Below are 25,116 nucleotides of genomic sequence, written 5' to 3' on the forward strand. Positions count from 1 at the left end.
TCCCCATTTGTGAGATCTACAAGCAGTATTTTGGTGTGTGCTTTTGTTTTTGTTTCTTTAACAACTTGGGACAACTAACACTGCACAATAGTAAAAAAATTAGCATGTAAAATTCTGTGCCCTTTGTTAACCCTTACCCTAAAATTCATGCCTGCTGAGATGGAGTTGAGGTTATTTCACACGAGTCCTGATTGTTTAGTGACACCACTTTATCTTTCTATTCATTTCTTTTTGTACTAGTTTTCAGTTAAGATTTCTGAGGATCCCCTGATTTGGATCACAAGTGTTAATCTGGATTTTCTGAAGTTTTTTGAATATTGAAACTGATGCTGAACCAAATGCTATACTGCCATAATCAGATATTGACCTTATTAAACCTGTGTATACTGACTTTAGTGCTTTCTGCTCAGCTCCCCACTCACTCCCAACCAGACAGATCATAACATTTTTAACTCTTTTACGTTTATCTATTATTTCCTGACTTCGTACTTTCCACGTTTTCCATCCAACTGTATACCGAAAAACTTCAGTTGTTGTCTTTTAATTGCTAGTGTCTGTAATACAGACCTTTTGTGCACTACAACGAAGCACCAATTAATTGTTCAAACACTTGGAGGTGGACTGAAAGGATTTTTCTGGTGGAGCTTTATCCAGCTTACATTTTCACATACAACTACAAGACACGGAGACAACAAAGGCAGCTTTGAATCAAGAAAAAGTGAAAAAGTACAGTCAAAAAAAGCCAGAAAGCATAGTATGCTCCCTGAAGGACAATTCTACCATCTATTTTTATGCACAGGTAACTAAACCATCTCCTATATTAATGTAATACAAATATTAGTACATGAGAATACAAATGTTATTTAAATCTAAATTCTAATTCTAATGAATGTACTCATCTTAATACTGTTACTGTTTAGGACATAAGCAATAAAAGAGAAAAAAAAAACAGAGGGTGACTTTGCCTCCACACCTAAACAGAGATTAAGGTGGAGGAACGCTAAGATCTGTTGTAGTGGCTCAGCGTGGGGAAAATACTAACAGCTCACAATAATTTCTAATATGAGCTCCCATAGATTTTCATATTGTATAGGTTGTAATCAGCTGATCTGCTGCTCTTTGTGGATGTGCACAACTGAATTCAACAGGATGTAAGCAGATGTTTCACAGCAATCTTGGCTGAGTCCCATTACCTACACTAACTGTAGACTGCATATTGTCTTTACACTGACAGTATAAGTGTCACTGAGCAGTTATTACATCTTTCTCCATCTCTGAGTGAATCTAGCTCTTTGACCTAATTTCTTGGTTCCTAATATTCACCCTTAAAATCTAGAAGAAGTGGTGCAAAAATGAGCACTTTATTCCTCGGACATGTTCTGATTTCCAGAATATTTTTTTCCAGCAGTTGGATGCTTCAGAGATTAAATCTACTTGTCTGGTGACTGTTTCCATTATAATTAAAAATATGGCTTGATTATAATATTTCGCCTGTCACTATATTATACAGCAAATTTAAAAAACAAGAAAAATGTCTACAAAAGGAACTTTGCACAACAAAGAAAGCAAACTGGTGTTGTTCAAGTTGTGAGAGTGTAACACAGAAATAACTGCCCCTTTTGGGTGGCTTAGATTGACACAACCAGGAATCAAAACAGATCATTTGGGTTGCGTGACAAAAAAAAAACTTTAATAACTTTTAATGTTGACAGACAGCAAAAACAACAGGAAAGTGACAGCTGTACAGACGGCACAGAAATGTAGCAGCTATTCCTAAAAGAAAAGAGGAGGAGGTCATCAGAAACACTGGCAGGTGAAGTTTAGTTTCAAAAGTGTACAATAAGGATAAATATATTTGAAACTGTTAAAAGGATAACATACAAATAATACAAAAAAGTCAAACTAATTACAATAAATTAAAATATATATCACACATGTACCACATCATGTGTAATTACATGTGATTGTACAAGATACAGTTTACTTTAAGCTTTAAGTTAAGAGAGAAATTGTTAGCTTATAAAAATCAGGTGTGAAATCTGTACCAATGAGTAATAAGGCCTGAAACAAACTAGTTTACATCCTCGTTGAAGGAGACAACTAAAGTAGCACCACCACATCATAACAAGCCTCTCACGAGTAAGGTGACAGCAACATGAATGACTTCATTTCACACATGAAAAATTAAAACAAAAAAGAATCCCTCACTTCTGAGTATTCTTCATTTGAAAATACAGAATTATGTCACAAGAGCAAAGCAGTCTCATCCCAGCTGTTAAATAACAGATCAAATAAATAGCAGATATCACCACTGTCATGCAACGTTTCAGACAGATGCAGAAAGAGATGCAAGCAGCTTAGTACTTTCACATAACTGCCAGCAGAGGGCAGCAAAGACTCATCCTGCTGCTCAACCAGCAGAGATTTGGCAGTCTTGTAGTCACCTAAAACTGTAAATCAGCAGGACATCAGATATGAAAATCGCATCCCAGGTTACCACAAAGTAATGAGGGGCACTATCTAGACTCATATCAGTCAGTGAGCTCATTTGTGAATATAAAATTATGTAGTAAGGGAGAAGAGTAGGATTCAGATCCTCTCACACAGCTTAGGATGCACCTCTTAAAAACAATTAAAATACAAATATTAATAAACATCATATAATTTCCACTCTGGTGTCATAATGTCATGGCGCAAGACTCGGACATCACTGAGAAAAATCACCCCAATAATCAAAGGATGGAATTGCAACAAAATAACGTGCAGCGCGATGTGAACTACAATTTGGTCCAGTATTTGAGCGTAAACATTTGATGAGGATTTAGATTTTTGAGTGAATGACTTATGAATTTGCTGTGATTTCTCAGACACACCACTGTCAACTATTGACCTTACTGACAACCTCAAGTTTCACATGTGATCTTCAATAAAAGCAGACCTGGAGTGTCAAAGAAGTGTGGTTACAGTACTCACAAACAAACTAACTGTTAGCTTTAACAGTATCAACGGCTTATATTAGTCCTTCAAATACACACACTGTGGCAGCTGTGTGAAGCATTCAACTTTTTAAAACATTTTTTAATATCTTTTCCCCATTTTCTGTTGAACGTTCATATTAAACACAGCTAAAGTTTGCCACATTTACATTTAGCATTTGTAAATGTAATCACTGTGAGCCAAAAGCTCAAACAGCTTCTGACTGCCCAGAATACCAAGTCTCCAAACATTTTCAACTTTCATAAAGTGAAGGCCATATAGCTCACAAGCACAGGGTGCTTCGCCTCTGCTGGCTTCCAGAATGTAGCCAATCAGAACAAAGGGGGCTTTAAGAATGGGGCTCTTAAAGACTCAATAAAATGGCTTATTTCAGACAAAGTATAAACTGAGGTGCCGCATAGGGCTAACATAAATGAGACATTTATGGACAGTAAATCATCCAAACCTGTTTTTGACTCCCAGAATAAGAATAGCAAGCTAGAAAATAAACATCCTTCAATAATTTTATATCTATATCATTATTATATTTGTCTAGTTAGCCACAGTTGTTATTTCCTAAGTGTCAAGTGAGCTTCCCTGGACTTAGTCTAAATACCTGACATGATACTTAGCTAAGAAAAGAAGTAAAGTGATAAGTTAAAAAAATCTAGCATAGCTTACTGTTAGCATAGTGTTAATACAGCTTTAGCTGGTTAGCAAACAAATAAGAAACCAAACTAGCTATGTTTCAGACTCCTTGGTAGCATAGCAATAATGCTCTTAGCTATATTTTCTTTTTAATAAAATAGCTAAAATCAGTGTAGCTAAACATCAAAGAAGTATGTTGTCACAAAAAGCTAAGAAATATGCCAGCATGTACAACCTTAAGCTAACTTAAAAAGGCTGATGTACATTGAACTTAAAGAGCTAGCTTTAACCATTTTGAAAAACGACTTTTAAGCTGCTGTCATTAAAAAATTGTTGGCACGTGCTTGTAAAATGCTGATGTCAGCTTTTTCCCTGTAGTAATATTGATGTGAAGAATGGTTGTTTTCTCAGAGATAAATAGGGTCTTGTTTTATTTAGAGAGTAGATCATACAATTGACCTTTCCCCCATGAGAACATAGGGCAATGCATGCAGACCAATATTCTAAGGAGCTTGGAAAGAAAGCAACTTGACTCCTTTGGGTTTCTTGAAGATGTTTCACATCTATGAAGCTTCTTCAGTTATAAAACCTCTTAACAGCCCTTGTAAACTTTTCTCTGGATTATGAAAAATACTACTCTTAAACTGAGGCCCAAACAGTTACCACAGTTACCACTTCAACCTAATCTGACACTACAAAATGTGTTGTTTTCATCCAGCTATCCAAGTAAGGGACATCAAATTAACAGAATAAGTAAAACGCATATCCAGACTTCCACCAGTACTTAAACAATGACAGACATTGTTAAAACACTCTGACTTGTCAGCATTTGTTGAGTCGTTAATCCTCTATAGTTAAAGCATGTCATGGTATTTGCAGTCTGAAGATAAAAAGAAATAAATGCACTTCATCATGTCCTGTTATACAAAGCTGTTGATGAGCAGTGAGTGGAGTAAGATGAGCATAACTGTCACATTTATGGGAATGTTTTAGGGCTATTTTAGACTTGGTATGTTTCTGTCACTGTTTATGTCAAAATGCTTTAATAAATAACATGTAAAATACAAAAACTATTGACTTAAGTGACTGGGCAAATTATCCTAAAATTTCATATAGCATTAATTTAGCATTAAGATGCCAGAATGGAAACCCAATTTCAAAAATAACAGTGACACTATGTAGACTTTCCATGCTCTAGAAGGCTTTTGTTTGGCCTTACAATTGAAATCAGTGACTTTGTTATGGACACTGAGTCAGAATGCTTCCACAAAAGCAGCATTGTCAGAGATGTCAAAGGTAAAAGGTCAAGACAGGAAAAAGTCTTGCTGGGATCACAGCACTGACTCAATGGCTTCCGGCATAGCTTCTAAGGCTTTGGCTTGATGCGTGACTAATGGAGATGTCTCCTCCTCTGCCTGGACGTTGGCCACCGCCTCCACTTGGACTTCCGACAGCTCCCCCTCCTGTTGATGCTTCTTCATCTCCAGCTGGTTTATGTGGTGGAGGATTCCCGCGCCAAGAGCGTCGCCCTCCACGTTCACTACAGTGGTGGTACGATCTCTGTTCACAAAGAGAACATTTGTTACAAATTTTGTGATGATGATGGCATCAAGGCAGACAGAAGGTTGTACTAACAAAAGGCATTTGCTTTTCAAAAGAGTAATTGAACCGAGTATCTGCAATTTGTCTCATAAAGAAGAACCTGTATTTTAAACATGACCTATTTCCATTTGTTTGTTTAACCTATGTGTGTGTTTGCTCTAGGAAAATACTGCAAGGGGGTTTCTGTTGGTCCTACAGTTGGGAAACGTTGGTCTAGTTGGGAAACTCTGATCTAGTTGGCTTACCATACGCTAGGTGAGGTGTAGGTGTACGTGATCATCTGTAGTCGTAGTTATGTTTTCTAATATGACACTCACACAATCCAGTCAACAGCTAGCATAAGGGACAGGTCGTTGGTCGGCAGGCCGATAGCCTCCAGGATGATGGCAATGGTGATGATGCCACCGGCTGGGATGCCTGCTGCACCAACACTGGAGGCTGTGGCCGTCACCCTGAAAGTGTGATTTACAATAAAACACAATAAATTTCCACCTGTTTATGCCAGTAGGAAATGTTGGTGGTATTATTGTTTAATAAAAGTTTTTCTCGTTCCCTGAACTTACAGGATTGTGAAGATCTGCCCAGCGTTCAGCTCGGTATTGTTCAGTTGAGCGATGAAGACGGCAGCGATGCACTGGAAGATGGCAGCGCCATCCATGTTAACCGTGGCCCCAATGGGCAGAATGAAGCGGCTGATGCGTTTGTCCACACCATTATTCTCCTCCACACACTTTATCATAGAGGGTAGAGTTGCTGAACTAATGAGAGAAGAAAAATGCAAATGAAAAATGTCTTTCTTTTTTGGTATTTGTCACACTTACATGTTTCAGGTCTTCAGGCAAATTTTAATATTACACAATATTCACAATATTACATAATCTGATAATTCTACCAATATTACTCCAATACTCCAAGAGCACATCAAAGACTCATCTAGGACTGCAGTCCCCAACCCCCGGGCTGAGTCGTTTGGTACCGGGCCGCGAGAGTTGAGGCTCAGGTGTGAAATTTATGGTTTTCAGGGTTTTTATCGTTACTTTTTTATCATTTTAATCGTTAACTCAGTTTCCCTGGGTCTTTTCCCATGTGTTATGAATAAATCGTCTTTTTTTTGGTACCAGTACTGGTTTTATTTTGTTGTATTTATCTGCGACACCTTAAAGGCCAGTCCATGAAAATATTGTTGGACATAAACTGGTCCGTGGCGCAAAAAAGGTTGGGGACTACTGCTCTAGGAGGTCACAAAAGAACCCACAACAACATCTAAAGGATTGCAGGCCCCAGTTGTCTCAGTTAAGGTCAGGGTCCGTGATTCAACAGTTAAAAAGACACTAGGCAAAAATGACATCCATGGAAGAATTCCAAGGGAAAAAACTGACCACAAAGACGACTGACTGATCACTGACATTTTTGGAAGGCTTGTGTCCCATTACATCTGGCCTAAAACTAACATACCAGCATTACACCATTCCAATAGTCAAACATGGTGGTGGTAGTTTGATGATTTGGGGCTGCTTTGCTGCTTCAAGACCTGAAACTTGCCATAATTGACTGAAGCATGAACTGTGCTGCCTACCTGAAGCTCAAATGCATTATGCAGCAGGACAATAATCCAAACCACACCATCAAGTCCACCTCTGAAAGTTTTTGGAGTTGCCCATCAAAAGTCTAGATCTAGATCTGACTCTGATACTTTGGCCGTTCATGCTTAAAAACTCCCCATTTTGGCTAAATAAAAACAATTCTACAAAGAAGAGTGGAAGAAAATTCCTCCACAGTGATGATTTTCATAATAAATATGCAAATATGCAAAAAATAAGAAATCAGGAAGGGCCAAATACTGAAGTGTAAGACTTCACTAATATTACATGCCAACTTTTTATTTACATACATTTATATTCACTGATGTGCAGCTTCCCTGTAACAGTTCATCAAGGATTCTGCAATGTACCAGTATACCTGGAGCAGGTTGCGAAGGCAGTGGTGAAGGGTGTTATTAGGCCAGACAGGAAACTGAAGGGGTTCTTGCGTGTTAAACCAAAGTAGATGAGGGGTAGGACGATGCCTCCATGGATAACGTGGCCCAGAATCGAAGCAAAGATGTATTTTCCCAGGCTGGTGACCAGAAGAACCACATCTTCCATCTCCACAATTTTACTGCCCACTAGGAACATGATGCCAAAGGGGATATACCTAAAGAGACACAGGAGAAAGTTAAAGTCAAATACAGCAATAAATAGTGCAGCACAGACAGTCAATGTCTATCCTTCTTTAACTGACTAATAAATGTCACAAAATATCTCCACATTTCAATTAATTTCATCCAAGACCACTTACCACATGATCCAGGACACCAGCACCATGGTGGCCTCGTTGAAAGCATTGAAGAAACGGATGAGTTCCTCTCCCTCGTCACCCAGTTTCCTCAGTGCCACACCAAACACCATGGCAAACAGCACCAGACCCAGAATGTTCATGCCATCTGTTTCTGTACCATAAGGGACCTGAGGCACCAAGCAGAGTCACACTGTAAGAGCCTGAGCATACTGACAAGACTGTGTTAGAAGGGCTGTCAAAAACCTAGTTGGTTCAAGTGAAAAGGGAGCAAAACACAGAAGAGGAAAGGGTCTCCAGTCATGCAGAAGGTTTGACAAATATATCTTGGCAAGAGCATCTGTTTTACTAAGACTTAGTGTCATTGAATGTACATTAAAGAGCTTGAGTGGAAGAATCTTTTCTTGAAAAGTGAAGAGCTACAGCATTACCTAGGCAGTGGTTGACTGTGCAACTTCACCAAATCCCTTTCTTTTTTCATTCAGTCCATATAGAAGCAAAGTTGAATCACACAGTTTCAGCTGCCAACAAATAGCAACAATACGCTTCTTCTCCTGAAGAATCTACAGTTTGAGAGAATAACAACTGACAAATTTTCATGACACAGAATTAAGTTTTTTTAGTTTTTGGCTCTTGCTCACTTCATATTTACGTCAGCTCATGTCTTAACACTAGCCACTCACTACGGTGAGGTTGTACTGAAGTGCAATGTTAAGTTAAATGTTAACATTAGCATAGAAACATTGTTGTATGTTACTTTGCATGCTAAGCAGGGTTACAGTTTCTGGAAGTTAGCTAGTATGCTAATGATTGCGTTTGATAAACAAGATTTAACCTCATGATTTTAGTTGGCGAATTACCAAGGTAAGTAACGGACAGCCAATAGGAAACATTGAATATTTGCAGTTTTATGATCTAGCATAGTAACACTATTGTATGTTATGTTGCATGCTAAGCAGGATAACCATTTCTGTTAAGTCAGTTAGCATGCTAATGTTTGCGTTTGATAAACAAGATTTAAGCTCGTGATTTTAGTTAGCAGATTACCAAGTTAAGTAGCGGACAGCCACTAGGAAACATAATATTTGCAGTTTTATGATAAGCCATTAAAGTGCTTTCATGATATCTAACCTAAAATGTAAATCTCACTAGACGAATAAGAAAAGTTACTAGAATACTTGAGATTAATCCTCGGAGAACTATGACTCTCTGCAGAAAAGTTTGATTAGACTGGACCAAAGTGGTGGTCCACTGACCCATAATTCAAACTGCCTGCAAGGCTAAAATTGCTTGTTGATCCAACTTTAAACTAAACTTGTTTTCTTAGCTAATGAAACACTTCACACAATAGCAGTTCCACACTGATAATCACACATTGAACTCTTGGATGGAACCTTATGTGTATCCTTTCATTGTGGAAAGATAAACTTGTCAAATAATAGAGCTTGTGTAGACTGCAGTAGTATATACGACACCTTTTGCTTGCTGCAGAGTGTGTATGTGCGAATGCAAAAGTCTGGAGGCAGTAGAAGTATTCAGTGAACTGGATGACAAATAGGGACAAGGACAAATCCTGTGCTCAATCCCTTTCCATTGTGCTGAGCTCTCCCACAGCTACACCAGCTTCATCCCCTGGCACTGGGGTGGGTGGGTAGGGGGCGACAGTCCACCAAGACCCACGGCACACAAATACCATGGACCAATGCCAAAATCAGATTCCCCCCACTGTTCCCCCATACTGGGTCAATGGGGACAAGCCACAGCCTCTAGGGTGAAGCATTAGGATTTAAAGATTATGCTCAAAATTTAACAAATTATATAATCAAATAGAGTAACTTATAAAACTTCTCTTTGCTCTTTAATGATCCTCGAGTACAAACAAGCTACTTGAGTGCAGTGCTGCTAAAAGCCTTTAAAAGTGCTTCCTTGTATTAACTAACAGGATGCTGCTGTGGTACCAGCCTAAAAAGGCTTTTGTACTACTCCCTAAATGCTTTTGTTTAGCAGTCTGTGTACCATTATGCATCTGTTAGCCGGCTTCCGATCGTCTGTCTCTCCTGCTGACAAATAAGAAAAACCATCATACACTTGATGCAACATCCACTACAAGTAGAAGGCAAGTGACAATCAAGAAATCTGGTGATGGTCCTCTGTCAGGATTTTGTTTTTCCCTCCTAGTAAAGACCAGCACATCATCTTGCCTCACATCAGGCATGCAGGTCATCTTGACCCAGCAAGATGACCTGCATGGTGGCCAACACCTGCATGTAATTGTAAGGACCTGGTTGCTACAACAGTTACTGTGTGAAACTCCACTTTTGTCTTTCACCTTTTTGTCCTGCCTCCCTTCACGCCGTGGTTGGCCGCCCCTCCCTGAGCCTGGTTCTGCCGGAGGTTTCTTCTTGTAAAAGGGAGTTTTCCCTTCCCACTCTTGCTGAAATGCTTGCTTATAGGGGGAGTCATCTGAATACTGGGGTTTTCTCCCTCTTATTGTATATATAATATATACTGCACCTCGAGATGTGTTGTTGTGATTTGGCAATATAGCTTATGAAGCCATTGTAGTAATATAGTTTTGTTGCCTGGCAATCAAGGAGAAAAAAAAGCACTCAGGACTAAGATGCCATTAGCTAACTCAGACTGCTGAAGCTTCATATAAGCTTATATTAAAAAGTATTCACTATTTACTAGATTTATTTAGCCTCTGGTTCTTTCTAGTGTTGTCACAGTATAATCACAGTATGGAATAATGAGTTGTGTGGAGAAGTGGAAAACATGTGAGCACTATATAAAGATAACTGCACTGTATGCAACATGAGTTTTAGTAGCAGAAGAAAATGCAAAAAACCCTGCAATCTGCAGATTACATAAGATCTCTTCTGCTGGTATTTACAATTCCCATGTTTACGCTTGTCCGCACTTTAAAGAGCAGAAAGAAAAAGCCTTGTTTTTTTTCCTTCATATTAACCCTAGAACACTAACGTCTGCTGACTTTCATCCACATGCTGAATAATATATAGAAAAATTCATATCTATCTATCTATCTATCTATCTATCTATCTATCTATCTATCTATCTATCTATATATATATATATATATATATATATATATATATATATATATATATATATATATATATATATATATATATATATATATATATATATATATATATATATATATAGAGAGAGAGAGAGAGAGAGAGAGACTGACAAGACTCACATGCATGTCCCTGCATGTGAGACATGCATGTGAGCCTTGTCCCCTCACATTCATGTTAGTGATAGTGTCAGTCTACACAGTGGTGTTCTAGAGTTACTTGTTTTTCCCTTTTTGAACACCTTTTATCCATAAAATCAGATTATGACATCAAGAAATTATAAGAAATATATCAGTACTTAGAATTTAAGAGTACTAAAACTAGTACTAGAAGCATTCATTGAGTAAAGTAATATTTATCTAATGATTATTTGGCACCAGTGAGCTAAAGGCAGATTAAAAACTCATAAATAAAAATGACTGGCCTTTAGCCTTATTTGTAGTGATTGTACTGTTCGCATGGCTATCAGCATTTCACCATCAGCCTTGACCCTCTTTCCCAAAACCAGCTCTTTCATTAGACGTGCACGTACTGCTTATTCAGTGGTTTTGCACCCACAGGTGACTGACATACAAACAAGGTGCTCAGAGCAAACATGTACCTCAAGGATGGACGATGGCTTAACCTCCTGTTTTCAGTTTGACAGAGGTAACTGTTTGATGAGAGCACTTTCCTTTCGTAATCAGGTACTTTACGTGTTACGTAGTCTGCATGAAAAACTTCACGCAACAGATGTTCCCAGCTCTTACCTTTTGGTAGAGGGTCGTCCCATTGGTATCATTCCCCACAGCAACCATCTTGTAGTCTGTTGCGTACTGTAACATAAAGAAAGAAACATGTGCTTGTTTATTCTGTTGTATTGCTGAAATAAATTAATGTTTTTAGAAATTGAATTCTAATATAATATGACATCTGTTGAGTTGCTTTTTGAAAAATCAGATGCAGCTGTTTTAAATAATACATTTTACAGACATTGCTGCGGAACAGGGCATCTATCTGAGCAGAGATGTCACAAAAGGGGACCCACAAGCTGCCACTGACCCCCATTTTAAAATATGATAGATGTTTCCTATACTAATCTTCCTCGGGGGTTTTATTTTCTGATTTCCCATGGGCCTCTTCTTGGTTGTGCAGGTTTAAAAAATCCTGGACATTTTCAGGCTATGAGTAGTTCACTGTGTCAGTACTTTCTGTAGTAGACTTGGGACCCAGTTGGACACTGTCCACTGACGTTTAGTCTTTTCAGTAAACAGAACTGCAACAATGCCCCCTTTCCCTCAAAGCATTTCTATAGACACCCCTATAGGGTAGAGGTTTCCAACATCTCCTAAAGATCTATATGAGCTTATACGAGTCTTGGTTTTTAAAAGTTCTTGGGCATGTAGGCACATAGAGTAGATGGGTATAGTCTCAAATGAAAAAGCCAGCTATCCAATAATCCAAATCTCACACATCATTTGTTTAAACGTCTGTTTAAACATCGAGCTGCCTGTCATTTTGTGTAAATCCCCCCTCTCCTCTGCTTTCTTGGTCTAATCCGCTGTTGGAGCCATTCCCACGGGGGGCTCTACCACAGCATATACTGAGTGTGTGGGGGTACACTGAACTCTGTAACCTGGCTTCACTTTAAACACTTTTTCACTCTTTCTGTGAGAAATAACTGAGTTATTTGTGTATGTGTGTCATTTACAGGTGTGGTTTGGGAGAAGTTTAAGGTTTGATGAAGTGTGTCTGTGCGTGATTAAAAGAGTGTGAACGTGCTTTCCTTTCTCCCTGTGTGTCCATGTGTGTATAGTTAATTTCTATCACTTCATCCCCAAATATTGAATTTTCCAGGTCCTTGTTTTAGCTGTAACAGCCAGGATGTTACTAAGAAGTGGAGCGGCCCGTGTTGAGGAGTACTGAGGCGAGGTGGGTTGCTAGGCTAGCTTTAATGGAATGGGTTCGCCATGGTAACGGCTGGTGAGGGACAAGAAAAAGAGGTGTTCGGGTGAACAGGGGAGCGCTGCGGACCCTATTCTGGATGTCTCCTCATTAAGAGGCTCTTGGTGCTCTAACCAGGATTTATGGCAACTGTAAATGGATTTGTAGCAGCATCTGTGTGGTTGGGAAAATAAATTTGAATGAACAATCTGCACGAGACACAGGTGGTACAGAAGACAGAAAGAGGAGGATTAAAGGTGTGTGTGTCTGTGTGTGTGGGGGTGGGTAGGAAGTAAGGAGCTGGCACTCACAGAACGAAAGGCAGCAGCCACCAAGTTTGCTGGAAACAAATTCCTGAGAACAGAAGCAAAAACAAGTTAGCGCCACAGAAAATTACAGTCATATATTCTTCTGTGTAAGCCACTTTATCTGAACACACGGTAAAAGGCCAACATCTACGACAACAATGAACAGGTATTTCAGAATCATGTGGCTATCCCACCCGAACAGTAAATTCTCAACAGGATTGGTTTATCATCGTCGTATCTTGGCTTTTTCCCAGGATCCTCTCTAAAGTTTGCAGCCCAAACTCCCTGATAAAGCAGCTGTTCGGACACGAATCTGCTGTCTGTTTCACCTTTTCATAAAACAAATTAGCGAGGTCTTACCTAGGATTAGTTATCTTTCCCTGGAGGTTTCACTGTTCTCGAGTCAACTGAAGGTAAAGCAAAGTCAGCCAGAAGTGGAAAATAAAATGAGACTAAATTTAATCGCTTTATACCTTTATAAATCTAACTCAAGCTCTGCAAGTCTCACATGCTACTCAGTTAGTTTTTAGTATAAAACTGATACACAGTGTAGTGAAGATTCATATTTTCTTAAGTTATCTTTTGCATCAATTTCCTTTCTATTCTTTCTTCATCATTATTTGGCTGCTGTTCATTTGTCAACGGCTCGACAAACTTTACGTGAGGTCTGCATTACCATAGCAAAAGGTTACAAAATTTCATGGCAATGCATTCCAATAGTCACTGAGATGTTTTGCCAACATGAAGCACTACTAAAAGTGTCACTACTACTAACAGTGTCAGTACAACCTTGTGTCTAACATGGTCACAAGGAGCACTCACAGGAGAACACTGATTGCAACTGAGATTATCTTAGATGTTACTTTGACATGTCTCGATGCATTCTCAATGATCCAGGTAAGGAAATCCCTAAAAGTTGATTCTGTTCATCAGTCGAGACTGAAGAAGTCACTCTTCACTTTCTCCCACTGAAAATGCTACGTCCAGATGAACAGAATCAACTTTTTGGGAGTTACTTTGTCAAGTAACATCCACCTAAATGCTGCTGCAGGCCAAGCACACCTTCTGAATGGCATTTATACCGCACCTGAATTTGCCCGATCCCAGCCCAGTCTGAATATCACAGAGTATAAGTGACATTGCTGGTTAGCGATCAGGTACACCTGTATGTAGTCCATAGTACTGGATTTTGGATGTAGAGACACACACTATTGCTGTTTTGTTTTTTCCGTAATTTGAATCATGACAGTAATAACAGCATGGGAAATGTGACATAATCACAATAGTCAGTTACTAAAAGACAGTGAGGAACAATAGGAGTAATTTGGCACTGAGATGATTTTTTGTCTTCCATATTTATGGCAACCTCAGTAATGCAGAGGATAATAACCAGATTTACAGGGAGTTTATTTAGTCATCCTCAAAGTGAACAGCCTACTTTGGTTCATTATCCCTTTTGTTGTTATAAATCCCTCATTCAAACATTTTCTTGACAGATTGTCACAGACAGAGTGTCAAGGAGTTTACTTTCACTACTGTAAGATAATCATACAGGGATTACTGGAAGCCTGCAGGCCCTTTCTACATACTGCTGTGTGTTTGTTGTAACGTTATCCTCTGGGGTCACACTGTATTGTGCAAAGAAATACAGGCTTTGCTCACATCTATTCCCATGGCCAGACCAGAGCCAAGCAATTCAGCTCATAACACCATGACCCCGTCAACTCTGCCTTGAGTTCAGGGACAAATGCTGCTTCAGCTGTTGAATATCTCAGCTCCCCAGGACACGCTGGCAGGTAGCCACAATATCTTCACTTAGTCTTTTCTTTCCTTTCCTGATGTTGCAAACAAGTGATATGTTTTGGTTAAATTCTTGTTGCAACCCAAGATTCCCTAAATTCTTTTCCTTTATATGAAGGCAGTCAGGTTTCATCCTAGCACATGACCTCAGCGAGAATCTGGATTAAGCCTGGGAACCCAGAAGTGAGCTGGCATGATTTTCCCAGAGTCTCCCTAGAGGCCCACTGTCTCTCTGTGGACTGATGTTACATAATAGCTTGACTTTCTAATTAATCGAAGCCAAGTATCATGAATGATCATTTCAAGGCTTAATTCAGATCCTATGATGTGATCTGAAATGACCCGTCTGTCTGTTGCTGGTTCTTCTGGTTTTTAGATGGCACTTAATGCAACAGTTTACAGGTTTTTCTACTGAATGGACACATATCCAGCCAGTTTAGTAGTATAAATTTGTGCTTCAGCTTTAATGAGAACATTTTAGAATTTTTATTGATGTATAACTCAGCATTAAATAGCTGATGTGTGTGGCTGTAAATTGTCCTCCTACAGTTTATGAATGCAGGTTACTTCCCAAACTTGCTCGTTTTAGCCTCTCGTTAAGATGTATTCACTTTTGGCAGTAAAAACCAATGTAGTCCTAGCTAAAATGCTAAAATGCTAACGGTAAATCTTCAAAATGCAAAGTGCAGAAACCTCAGCCTTATTAAGAAGATGAAAATAAAATGCTTATTAGTTTCTTAGCTTGCCATACATTAAATAGTTGTTATCAAGCAGAATTGGTAAGCATCTTTCGGAAACAAGTTAAAACAATCCAAAATATATGTTTAGTCCTAAAAGCTAGCAAAGAAAAGCTAAAATATAGAGAGGTTATTTAAAAAAATGGGCAGACTAGCAAGCCACAAAGCTAACACCAGCATTTTGATACTTTGATACAAATAAAACTGACTGGCTGAACCTTCAGGTTTTTAGTCAAACACCACCTGCCTGGTAGAGCACTGAATAAACAGACTATCTGGAGTGTGGGAAAATAATGTAATACTCTGTAATATGACACATGTTTATGGAACATAGACAGCAGAAAGCATGGACATAGCTTTTGGGTGGGAAAAATGAAACCATTGCTGAAATGTCTTAAACCTGCATTCAGTCCACCAGGTGGTGATACAGTATCTGTGGTTTCAAAATGTCTTGTGGAAGTTAATGGGAAAATAGCATTGTAAGTAAATGTTTCCAATGAAGTCTGTTGTGTAAATTGTGGCTGTACTATGTTTCAAAAAGAAGGAATATCCATGCTATGCTCACTGGCTAAAGGTTTGTGATTTAGAAGTTGTTAGGCAATGTGTGAGTGGTTTCACAGTCAGACCTGTCCCACCTCATCCCATATTTGAAGCCGAGATGAAGTCAAGACTGCAGAAACTAATCTTGAGGCTTGACAGAACTTCAGAAAGCAACAGGGGTAACGTCACAACAGTGACCATCTTTCACACTGTCTATATCAAGAAAATGCACAGTAATTTATCTGGTACTAAGACTAGCCGCCCTCAAACTGCTCCACCTGCAAAGTTAAAAGTTAGCTTTCTCAATAGTACCTGAATCAGAAACTTGTTAAAATGAATATTCCCAAAATATTCTTACTTTCTGAATCAATAGCTTTGCTCAAACAAATGAACCTTAGTCTATATGTATAAACTTAGAATGAGAAGTAGACAAAAACACTCTCTTCACTGGACTTAGCTTTCACGTTCTGTCCTGTTTTGATGTAACCCACTGTGAAATTTACACCATCCAAGTACCTGCAAAAGCATAAAGTCTGAGAAATAACAGCAGCATGTCCACCTGCTATCATGATAAGGGAAGTGTGCTAGCTGTTTGCACTACAGTCTGCTGCAGGCTTTGCACCTCTTTGCCTTCCCCAAAATACATCCTACTATTTCAACAGCTGTCAGCTTTCCCTCACACTGTGGGAACTTATTATTAACCAGTGAAGGCCGCTGAAGAACACTGATATTTATAGGCTACCAGCACAGCTTCCATGAACAACTGCCATCCAACCAACTTTACAAGGAGTTGAGTTGAAATTGTACCACAGAACCTCTACCTGTATAATCAAGAGTTTGCCCCAAAGACACTGACTGTGTCTCTTCATAATCAGCAAAAAGCCATCAGTAGATTTTTTATTTGTGCTTATTTGTCCCCTGGAAGCCATTAGCCTGCAATCTGGGCTCTATAAACTATCCGCTATCGGACACAGTTGTGTGTAACAGTGGCGTCAAGATACACTCTTAACAGCCTCTTAACTGGCAGCTACGTTCACACTGCAGGTCTTAATGCTCAATTCCGATTTTTTGATCAAATCCGATTTTTTTGTCTGCTTGTTCACACTACAAATAAAATGAGTAAATGTAGTGTGAACGCTCAAAGCGGCCCACATGCGCAAAAGAAGACGTCACACACAACGCGCTCTGTTTAGACCCAGAGCAAACAATATTGTTTGACTGATGGCCCTTAATATAAAGACTTCGGACTTTACGTTTCCCAATTTTTGCTTTAAGTTATTTTGTTATTTACATAATAATGTAGATAACCTAATAATTATCCTTATTGCTGTTTTAGAGGAGCGGTGCTTCAAAGGATAGTGGCAGATTTCTGTCAGAATCTGCAGATTATACAGTACAAATAAAATGTTCACGTTTCTCCAACGTTGTCTTCCCAACAGTTTCACTAACATCTACACTGGATGGCCAGGAAGCGTTCGCGATGTCTTCTCCGGCGCTGATAATTGGCGTCTGTCTTGTGTCAGTGACGTAAAAGACGGATTTAATGCGACATGACCGTTCAAACAGCAGTCGCTTTCTAAAACATCGGATATGTATCGGAATCAGTACCACATACGAAAGTGACCCAGATCGGATTTGTGCCCATACCATGATCGGATATGGGTCGCATAGGGTCAAAAAAATCGGATTTGATGCGCTTTGGTACATACAGTTAAGCCCATAATTATTCATACCCCTGCCAAATATTGACTTAAAGTTACTTTTGTTCAATATGCAAGTTCTTTTTTGAGCAGAAATGACACAGGTGTCTCCCCAAAGATAATAAGACGATGTACAAGAGGCATCATTGTGGAAAAAAATATTTCTCAGGTTTTATTTATATTTTAGCAAAAAGTATCATGTCCAGAATTATTCATACCCTTCTCAATAATCAATAGAAAAAAGCCTTTATTGGCTATTACAGCAATCAAACGCTTCCTATAATTGCAGACCAGCTTTCTGCATGTCTCCACAGGCATTTTTGCCCATTCATCTTTAGCAATGAGCTCCAAATCTTTCAGGTTGGAGGGTCTTCTTGCCATCACCCTGATCTTTAGCTCCCTCCACAGATTCTCAATTGGATTCAAGTCAGGACTCTGGCTAGGCCACTGCAAAACGTTACTGGTGTTGTCTGCTAACCATTTCTTCACCATGTTTGCTGTATGTTTTGGGTTATTGTCATGCTAAAATGTCCACTGGTTCCCAAGGCCAAGTTTTTCTGCAGACTGCCTGATGTTGTTGTTGAGAATCTTCATGTATTGCTCTTTTTCATGGTGTTGTTTACTGTGATTAGGTTCCCTGGTCCATTGGCTAAAAACACCCCCAAAGCATTAGGTTCCCACCACCATGTTTGACAGTGGGGATGGTGTTCTTTGGGTTGAAGGCTTCTCCATTTTATGCCAAATGATCACAATGATGCCAACATCATTGTGACCAAATAATTCAATTTTGTTTCATCTGACCACCTAACACTGAAGACCAGAAACCTTCTTCTTTGTCCAGATGAGCATTTGCAAAGGCCAAATGAGCTTTTGCATGCCTTAGAAGTGACTGGAGAAGTGGCGTTTTCCTTGGTCTGCATCCGTGGAACCCAACAGTGTCCGTTGGACTGTCTGGCTTGAGACATTGCCACCAGCAGAGCCCAGATTCACCAGAATGGCCTTGGTGGTGATCCTTGGATTCTTTTTCACCTCTCTCACTATTCTCCTGGCCAGCACAGGTGTCACTTTTGGCTTCCGACAACGTCCTCTGAGATTTTCCACAGTGCGGAACATCTTGTATTTTTAATAATACTTTGCACTGTGGCCACTGGAACTTGAAAACATTTGGATATGGCCTTGTAGCCCATTCCTCACTTGTGAGCAGCCACAATGCACAGCTGCAGGTCCTCACTGAGTTCCTTTGTCTTAGCCATGAATGTCCACAGACCACCTGCAGAGAGCTGCTGTTTTTCACCTGTTGAGTTGATTAAAACAGCTATTTCCAATTAATCAGGGTAATTAGGATGCTTTAGAACAGCTTTGACTATTTGGAATGGTATGGAACTTTGGATTTTCCCAGAGACTGTGACAGTTTGTAAAGGGTATGAATAATTCTGGACATGATACTTTTTGCTCAAATGTAAATAAAAGCTGAGAAATATTTTTTTTCCACAATGATGCGTCTTGTACATCATCTTATTATCTTTTGTGAGACGCCTGTGTCATTTCCAGTCAAAAAATAACTTGCTAGTTGAATAAAAGTAACTTTAAGTCAAAATTTGCCAGGGGTATGAATAATTTTGGGCTTAACTGTATGTTATGGCATGGTGTCGATCAGATGTGACATGACTCTGCAATAGTCCGCTGTGCAACCTGCCCTGCTGTAAGTGGCACTTACAGCTCCTCTAATTACATCAGAGGTTAGACAAGCATTTGTAGCAGCATGGAATTGTAAAGCGGCAATCAACTATTTAAAAGCAAGAAAGGCTTTAAATACTTTAAGTAAAAGTACTCATTGATACATTAATCGGCTTGCAGTGAAGGTGGAGCAGATTTTTAGAGAGACTGCTTTCTGATACAGTTCTGAAAAGAAGTGCAGAGGGTTACAGGTGATGCAAGTAAAACTAACTATTAGGCTACACTGAAATGTAAAGTTCTTTAAGACGAGTGCAGTGTGCCCACTCTCAATCTGAGTGGTAACATTAAAACACTTTTAACTGTTAGGCAGAGCTCTCCATCCACATCAGAGCAGCAGACCGAACTGTCAGTGGAAGATTTGACCTGAACAAATAAAGCACTGTTTACAGATACACTGTAGGATACACTGACCTGCTCCATGGGGTCACTCGGTGGTTTACTGGCTCATTGTGACATTGAATCTAAACACTCCCAAACAGGACCACCGCTGGAATCTTGTTATAAGTGTAATCACACTCATTTAGATAGTACACAGATAAAGTCTTCTACATTGACAGAGAGAACTTGGTTGTTTCAGTGGCGCACATGTGAGGCTTACTACAGCAGCCGTAGCCTTACTGAGCGTGTGCGCACGCATGCCTAGGATGACTGCGAGCGTGGAGCCATTGGTGTGTGTAACTAACCAGCATTCCCAAACCGCCCCGAGGCACGCTGTGCCACAGTTCCCATCAGATTCACTAGAGTACAGCACACAAATCCCCTTCTTGTCCCACCACCCAGCATGTCACCGTATCCACTGTTTAAGGCGATTAAAGAGGGCTCTTTACCTGGCCAGATCTAAGAACGAGTCGGTGGTCTCCTTGTTGCTGCTGACGCTCTCCAGTCCCAGGTTGTTGGTGTTCAGGGCTCCCGCGCCCACTCCGGGTTTGATGATGAAAGCCAGGGCTACCCCGATCCCCGAGGCGATCAGCGTGGTCACCAGAAAGTAGGCGACTGCGATGCCCCCCAGCTTGCCCAGGGACCGGGTGTCCAGGCTGGCGGCCCCCGATACAAGACTGCAGACAACGAGGGGCAAAATGATCATCTTCAGCATCCGGAGGAGCATCTCACCGGGGAAGGCGAAGTAGGTCATCTGCGCTTTGGTCAGGTTCATGCTGCGGACCATCATCCCGAGCCCGACGCCCACCAGCACGCCCGACACCGTCAAGATCACCAGCAGGTTCTTTCTCAGAAACTCCATCAGCTTTTCTCCGAGGCTCTTCTGCGAGCTCTTCTCCAGGATCTGGTCTGTGGATGCTGAGCCGGGCATGGCGTGTCCGTTTATCTCGTTCTTTTTCTCCATTTTTAATTTTTTCTATTATCTCCGATGCGGCGTGGAAAGCCCAGTCCGGTTTCAGACAGCGTGGGTAGGACACACGTTTCTGTGAGGGCTGGTCCGGCGTTGAGCTCTGAGCGCAGAAGCGGCAGGGCGAGCCAATGGAGAGTGAGCGACGACACAAAAAGCCAAGTGGAACATGCGCACAAAAGGGGGTACTTTATACCAAAAGCAAATGATGCAAGAGCGTGGGATATTGCCAGGGTCCAGTACTGAATAAATAACTGAGGGTTTTATGATTAAACAGCAGACAAAAAGCCATTCCACCGGAGTGCGCGCTCTGCTGCTTTTCTTGTCTTCTTCCTAATAATGCAAACACATGAAAGCACCCTTTCAAATCACTCATCTTCTGCACTCTTTGGAAAACCCACTCGAATCTTGGGCTTAGGACGAGAGCATCCTATTTCATGTCTACTTTTAGTTATTCACTATAAACATTTACGCCCATAGAAGATATTTGAGTGAAATAGCTGTCTTCTCTTCATTTTCAAACGGATCACACCAACATTTGTTTCTCTAACGGGCAGAAATAGTCAGTGCAGTGGGCCGTGTCTGTCTCAGCCTTTTGGTGTGGTAATGAGATTAATCGTGATCTGTCACAAACCCGTACTGCTGCATGTTGATAATAAAATAACAGTTACTGTTTGCAATATTATGGATATTTTAGGAGCTTTATTAAACTTTTTTTCTGTTAAAGTATCGTTTTTACACAAATCCTTTCTGCATGCAATTTAATATTTTATTTTAATCTTTTATTATTATTATTATTGTTATTTACAAGCCTTTAGTAGTCAGTGGAATACAAGATCTGCTCTTGAAGCAAGCGACCAATCAGGCTGCAAGAATGAGAATAGTGGATGGAGAGCAGAGGCCTGTCAGCACCATGGTCAGCGCTATGCGGCTCCTAGAGGGCGCTATTCACCAGCTCTTTTCACCTTTTCTTTTCTTAAAGCGTCACATTTAGACGGAACAGCAGCGACAGGGAAAAAGATCGAGAGCTTTCATTGGATTTCCGTCATTTTAAAGGTTCAACAGTCTCTTCTGTTGGAAGATAGGAACTGTTAGGTTTCCTCACGTTTACTAGTGAGACTCTCTGTTGCACTGCTGGTGTTTGACCACAAGATGATCCCATTGGAGAGCAGTTGGTTTAGTAAAGAGGCAGCTGACCAAAGGTAAGCCATGAAAGTACGCATAAAGAGAGCGGCCTTGGTGCTGGAAAGGTTTTCATATTATTTTTTCTTTAACAGTTTATTGGCTTTTGTGTCTAACAAAGATGTTTATCTTTATTATTCTTGATGTTTGTGTAGCAACTGTAAGTGTAAAAAAAAACGTGTTAAAATTTGATTTGATCTTCTTTTCATTATAAAATATATTTTTAAAAATGGTTTGTAATATATTGGATCCACATATGAATCATTTGAAAGATTGTATCATATATGTAAAATCAGATAATGTTAGACATTGTTTGGCACTCAATCAATCCTTAAGTCTAACTTCTACTGGGGGCGGGGGACTTAAACGTTATTTAGATAATGTTTGAAAATAAATGCCCAAAGGCAATTCAAGATGGCTGTCAAGTGGTGACATGTGGTTTTACTGGAACTTGTGTGCTTTGTAGTCGATGATGTTTGCATGACTGTAATGTCTGATTAGTTTGTTTCAATGGGAATTGCTTATGTTGAATAGCGCTGTTTTCACCCCTTTATAATGACTGAACTGACAGCCTGTTGCTGTTTCAGATGATGCAATAGCTTTTACACATTTTCTATGACTGTGAAATGCAGATAATGTTTTAGGGAAACATATCAATAAAATCAGCAGAGCCTTTATAAAAGAATGTAGCTAATACATTCAAAGGAGAGAGGGGCAATATTCAGACGACGCAGGCAGAGGCAGTCCTCTGTTTCCCTGCCTCTGTGTTGTCCTCACTGACCCCAGTGCTGCTGTTGCTAAGTTGAGTTAAACTTTGCGTGTCTCCACCAATAGAGACAGACTGTCCCCCTTCCCCTCACAGCTGTGTGGCCTGAATGCTGGAAATAACCACCGGCTTGTGGATCTGGAGTCATGGCTGTTTAACAGTGGCTAACATTGGCGCCCTGCCATTGTAAACTGCAGGGGGGGAAGAAAACAGGGAAAGACACATACTTCGCTTCCTTTTGGAGATTGCTGAGCTGTCACCCAAGGACAAGCAAGAAAGAGCTGGTCCTTTTTGGAGGTACCGAGGCCCAAAACTGACCAAAATCAGTAAAGGTTTGCTATTGTAGTCATTATTATTATTATACCTATCCACAACCTTTATGGTCATTGTAAGGCGGTGGCATGCTTGTGAATGAGGCAACCACCTCTTGTGGTACTGTAATCCAGCAGATGCACTCCATCAAGGCATCTGCTGGATTGCAGTACCACCATGCCAACAGATAGACACGGGGAAGAAGTGTTCAGCTGTTTCAGTTTTCATATACTGAGCCTTCATAATGACTTGAGCGGATCTGGAGTGCCAGGTCTTCAGTGAGAGCTGCTGTAGCTGGGGTGGACAAACTGAAATTGCTACCACTGAGTGGATTAGTCCACTTGTAATCTGGCCATGCTCAACTCAACTCAACTCAACTCAACTCAACTCAACTCAACTCAAGAGTTTACACCAGAAGGACTGAAACTGCCCCCTGCACCTGCTTTGGTCTCACCAAACCGCTGTCCAGTCCTAGGTCTATTGTTGTGCTTACTGCATTCCTGTGAAGGCTTACTGGGTCACTTGATGGAACACAGTTTCTCCTGTGCAGTTCCTGCTATCGCAGAGAAGTGTCCAGCTGGAGATTGAGGACAAGCCACCAGGAAAAGAGTAGAATCCCTAGATGTGAGGACGACCACTACCTGCTTTGTTTTCCCTCTTTTGTCTTCTTTTGGTTGCTCTCTTTAGGGGTCACTGCCTCCTTCTCACCCATCCATCTCTAGCATTCTCTTCTGTCACACCACCCATCTGCATCTCCTCCTTCACTACATCCATGGATCTTCTCTGTGGTCTTTCTCTTTTCCCCCAGCCTGAAAATCTTTATTGTACATCCTTTGTCCAGTATATCCACTATCTCTCCTCTGCACATCTCCAACCAGCCTCAATCTCAGCTAAAACACCCTGAGCTGTCCCTCTGATACAGTCATTTCTAATCTTGTCCATCCAGATCACTTTCAGTGAAAATCTTAACATTTCAGCTCGGCTTCCTATCTTTTTGTCAGTACCACCATCTCCAAACCTTACATCTCACTCCCATCTTTACAAATCCTGACACTCATCTCCACCCACTCCACCCTGCCTGTACTCTCTTCATCACCTCTCTTGTGCACTCTCTGTTGTTTTGGATGGTTGACCCCAGGTATTTAAACTCTCCCACCTTCACTATCTCTACTCCTTGCATCTTCACCTTTCCACCTCTCTCCTTTTCATTCCTGCACATGCATTTAGTTTCACTACCACTAGTGACTTTCATTCCTCTTCTCTTCAGAGGTCACCCTCCATCTCCTCCCTACACTATAGATCAGAATTTTGTCTGCAAACATCATAGTCAATGAAGACTCCCGTCTAACCTCATCTTTTGTTTTAATAGGCTGACACCAATGACAATAACATGTTTTCTCAAGGCTAAACTTTGGCATAAGAATTGATCTCATCTTAACTTATTTTATCTTATCATGTGAAATATTCACATAATTCAAATGAACATTATTTTAAGTATTCATTAAATTTGCTGTCAAGATAAAACCGGAATTCACAGCTCTGTGCACAAAGCTTAGTTTGTGACAGTCATATCTAACTTCCAGTCCAGTTGTCTTCTACAGGTTGTGCTCAACAGCTGCAAGTTTCAGTTTTGTTGTTTTAAGAGTTGTGTGAGTATGGTTTCGAGATTATACTTAGATTAATTTGCACTAAAAGATTCACCAGTCACTTTAAAGAAAACAACCTAGGACGAGTATCTTCATATTCTAACAGACAAATTGTGGTTCAAATCATCATATTGTGAAATTTATTACATACCGGGATAATAATATTAATGCATATAAATATAATATTTGTAAAATTTATAACCATAAAAATGCTGCTTAGTTTTATTTGGGATTACTGCTGTGGTTGAGTATTTCCGCCTTTATAGAACACGACAGTGAAAATGAAAGGGCACTGTATAATAATGTTCAAATTGTTAATGCAATATTATTGCTCAATTACACCTATATGCTACAGAGACCCACCATGTGCTCAGTCTCATGAGAGCTGAAAATAGAACATGTACAACAGGTGGCCACTGATGCATTGTCCACAAAGTCAACTCTGAGCAATAGCAACGT

The 25,116-nt window shown here is 40.1% G+C and overlaps 1 protein-coding gene across 1 annotated transcript; it reads right to left on the minus strand.

Annotated features, from left to right (window-relative positions):
* Positions 1 to 1,668: 1,668 nt before the first annotated feature.
* On the minus strand, positions 1,669 to 20,892 carry slc1a4 (solute carrier family 1 member 4). Its single transcript, XM_031741132.2, has 8 exons — positions 20,234 to 20,892; positions 12,896 to 12,938; positions 11,411 to 11,476; positions 7,564 to 7,730; positions 7,186 to 7,419; positions 5,790 to 5,984; positions 5,544 to 5,678; positions 1,669 to 5,184 (listed from the first exon to the last, which is right to left on the minus strand). The coding sequence occupies exons 1-8, from the start codon at positions 20,746 to 20,748 to the stop codon at positions 4,956 to 4,958; spliced, it is 1,584 nt and encodes a 527-aa protein (XP_031596992.1). The 5' UTR covers positions 20,749 to 20,892; the 3' UTR covers positions 1,669 to 4,955.
* Positions 20,893 to 25,116: the final 4,224 nt, after the last annotated feature.

Source organism: Oreochromis aureus, linkage group 13 (genome assembly GCF_013358895.1).
Source record: "Oreochromis aureus strain Israel breed Guangdong linkage group 13, ZZ_aureus, whole genome shotgun sequence".
Classification (NCBI taxonomy): domain Eukaryota; kingdom Metazoa; phylum Chordata; class Actinopteri; order Cichliformes; family Cichlidae; genus Oreochromis; species Oreochromis aureus.

Coding starts and splice junctions, on each gene's coding strand:
- slc1a4 (XM_031741132.2), bottom strand. CDS start 20,748: ATGGAGAAAAAGAACGAGATAAACGGACACGCCATGCCCGGCTCAGCA. Junction 11,477..12,895: donor TGGCTGCTGCCTTTCGTTCT/GTGAGTGCCAGC, acceptor TTTATGTTACAG/TACGCAACAGACTACAAGAT. Junction 7,731..11,410: donor GGACGACCCTCTACCAAAAG/GTAAGAGCTGGG, acceptor TTGGTGCCTCAG/GTCCCTTATGGTACAGAAAC.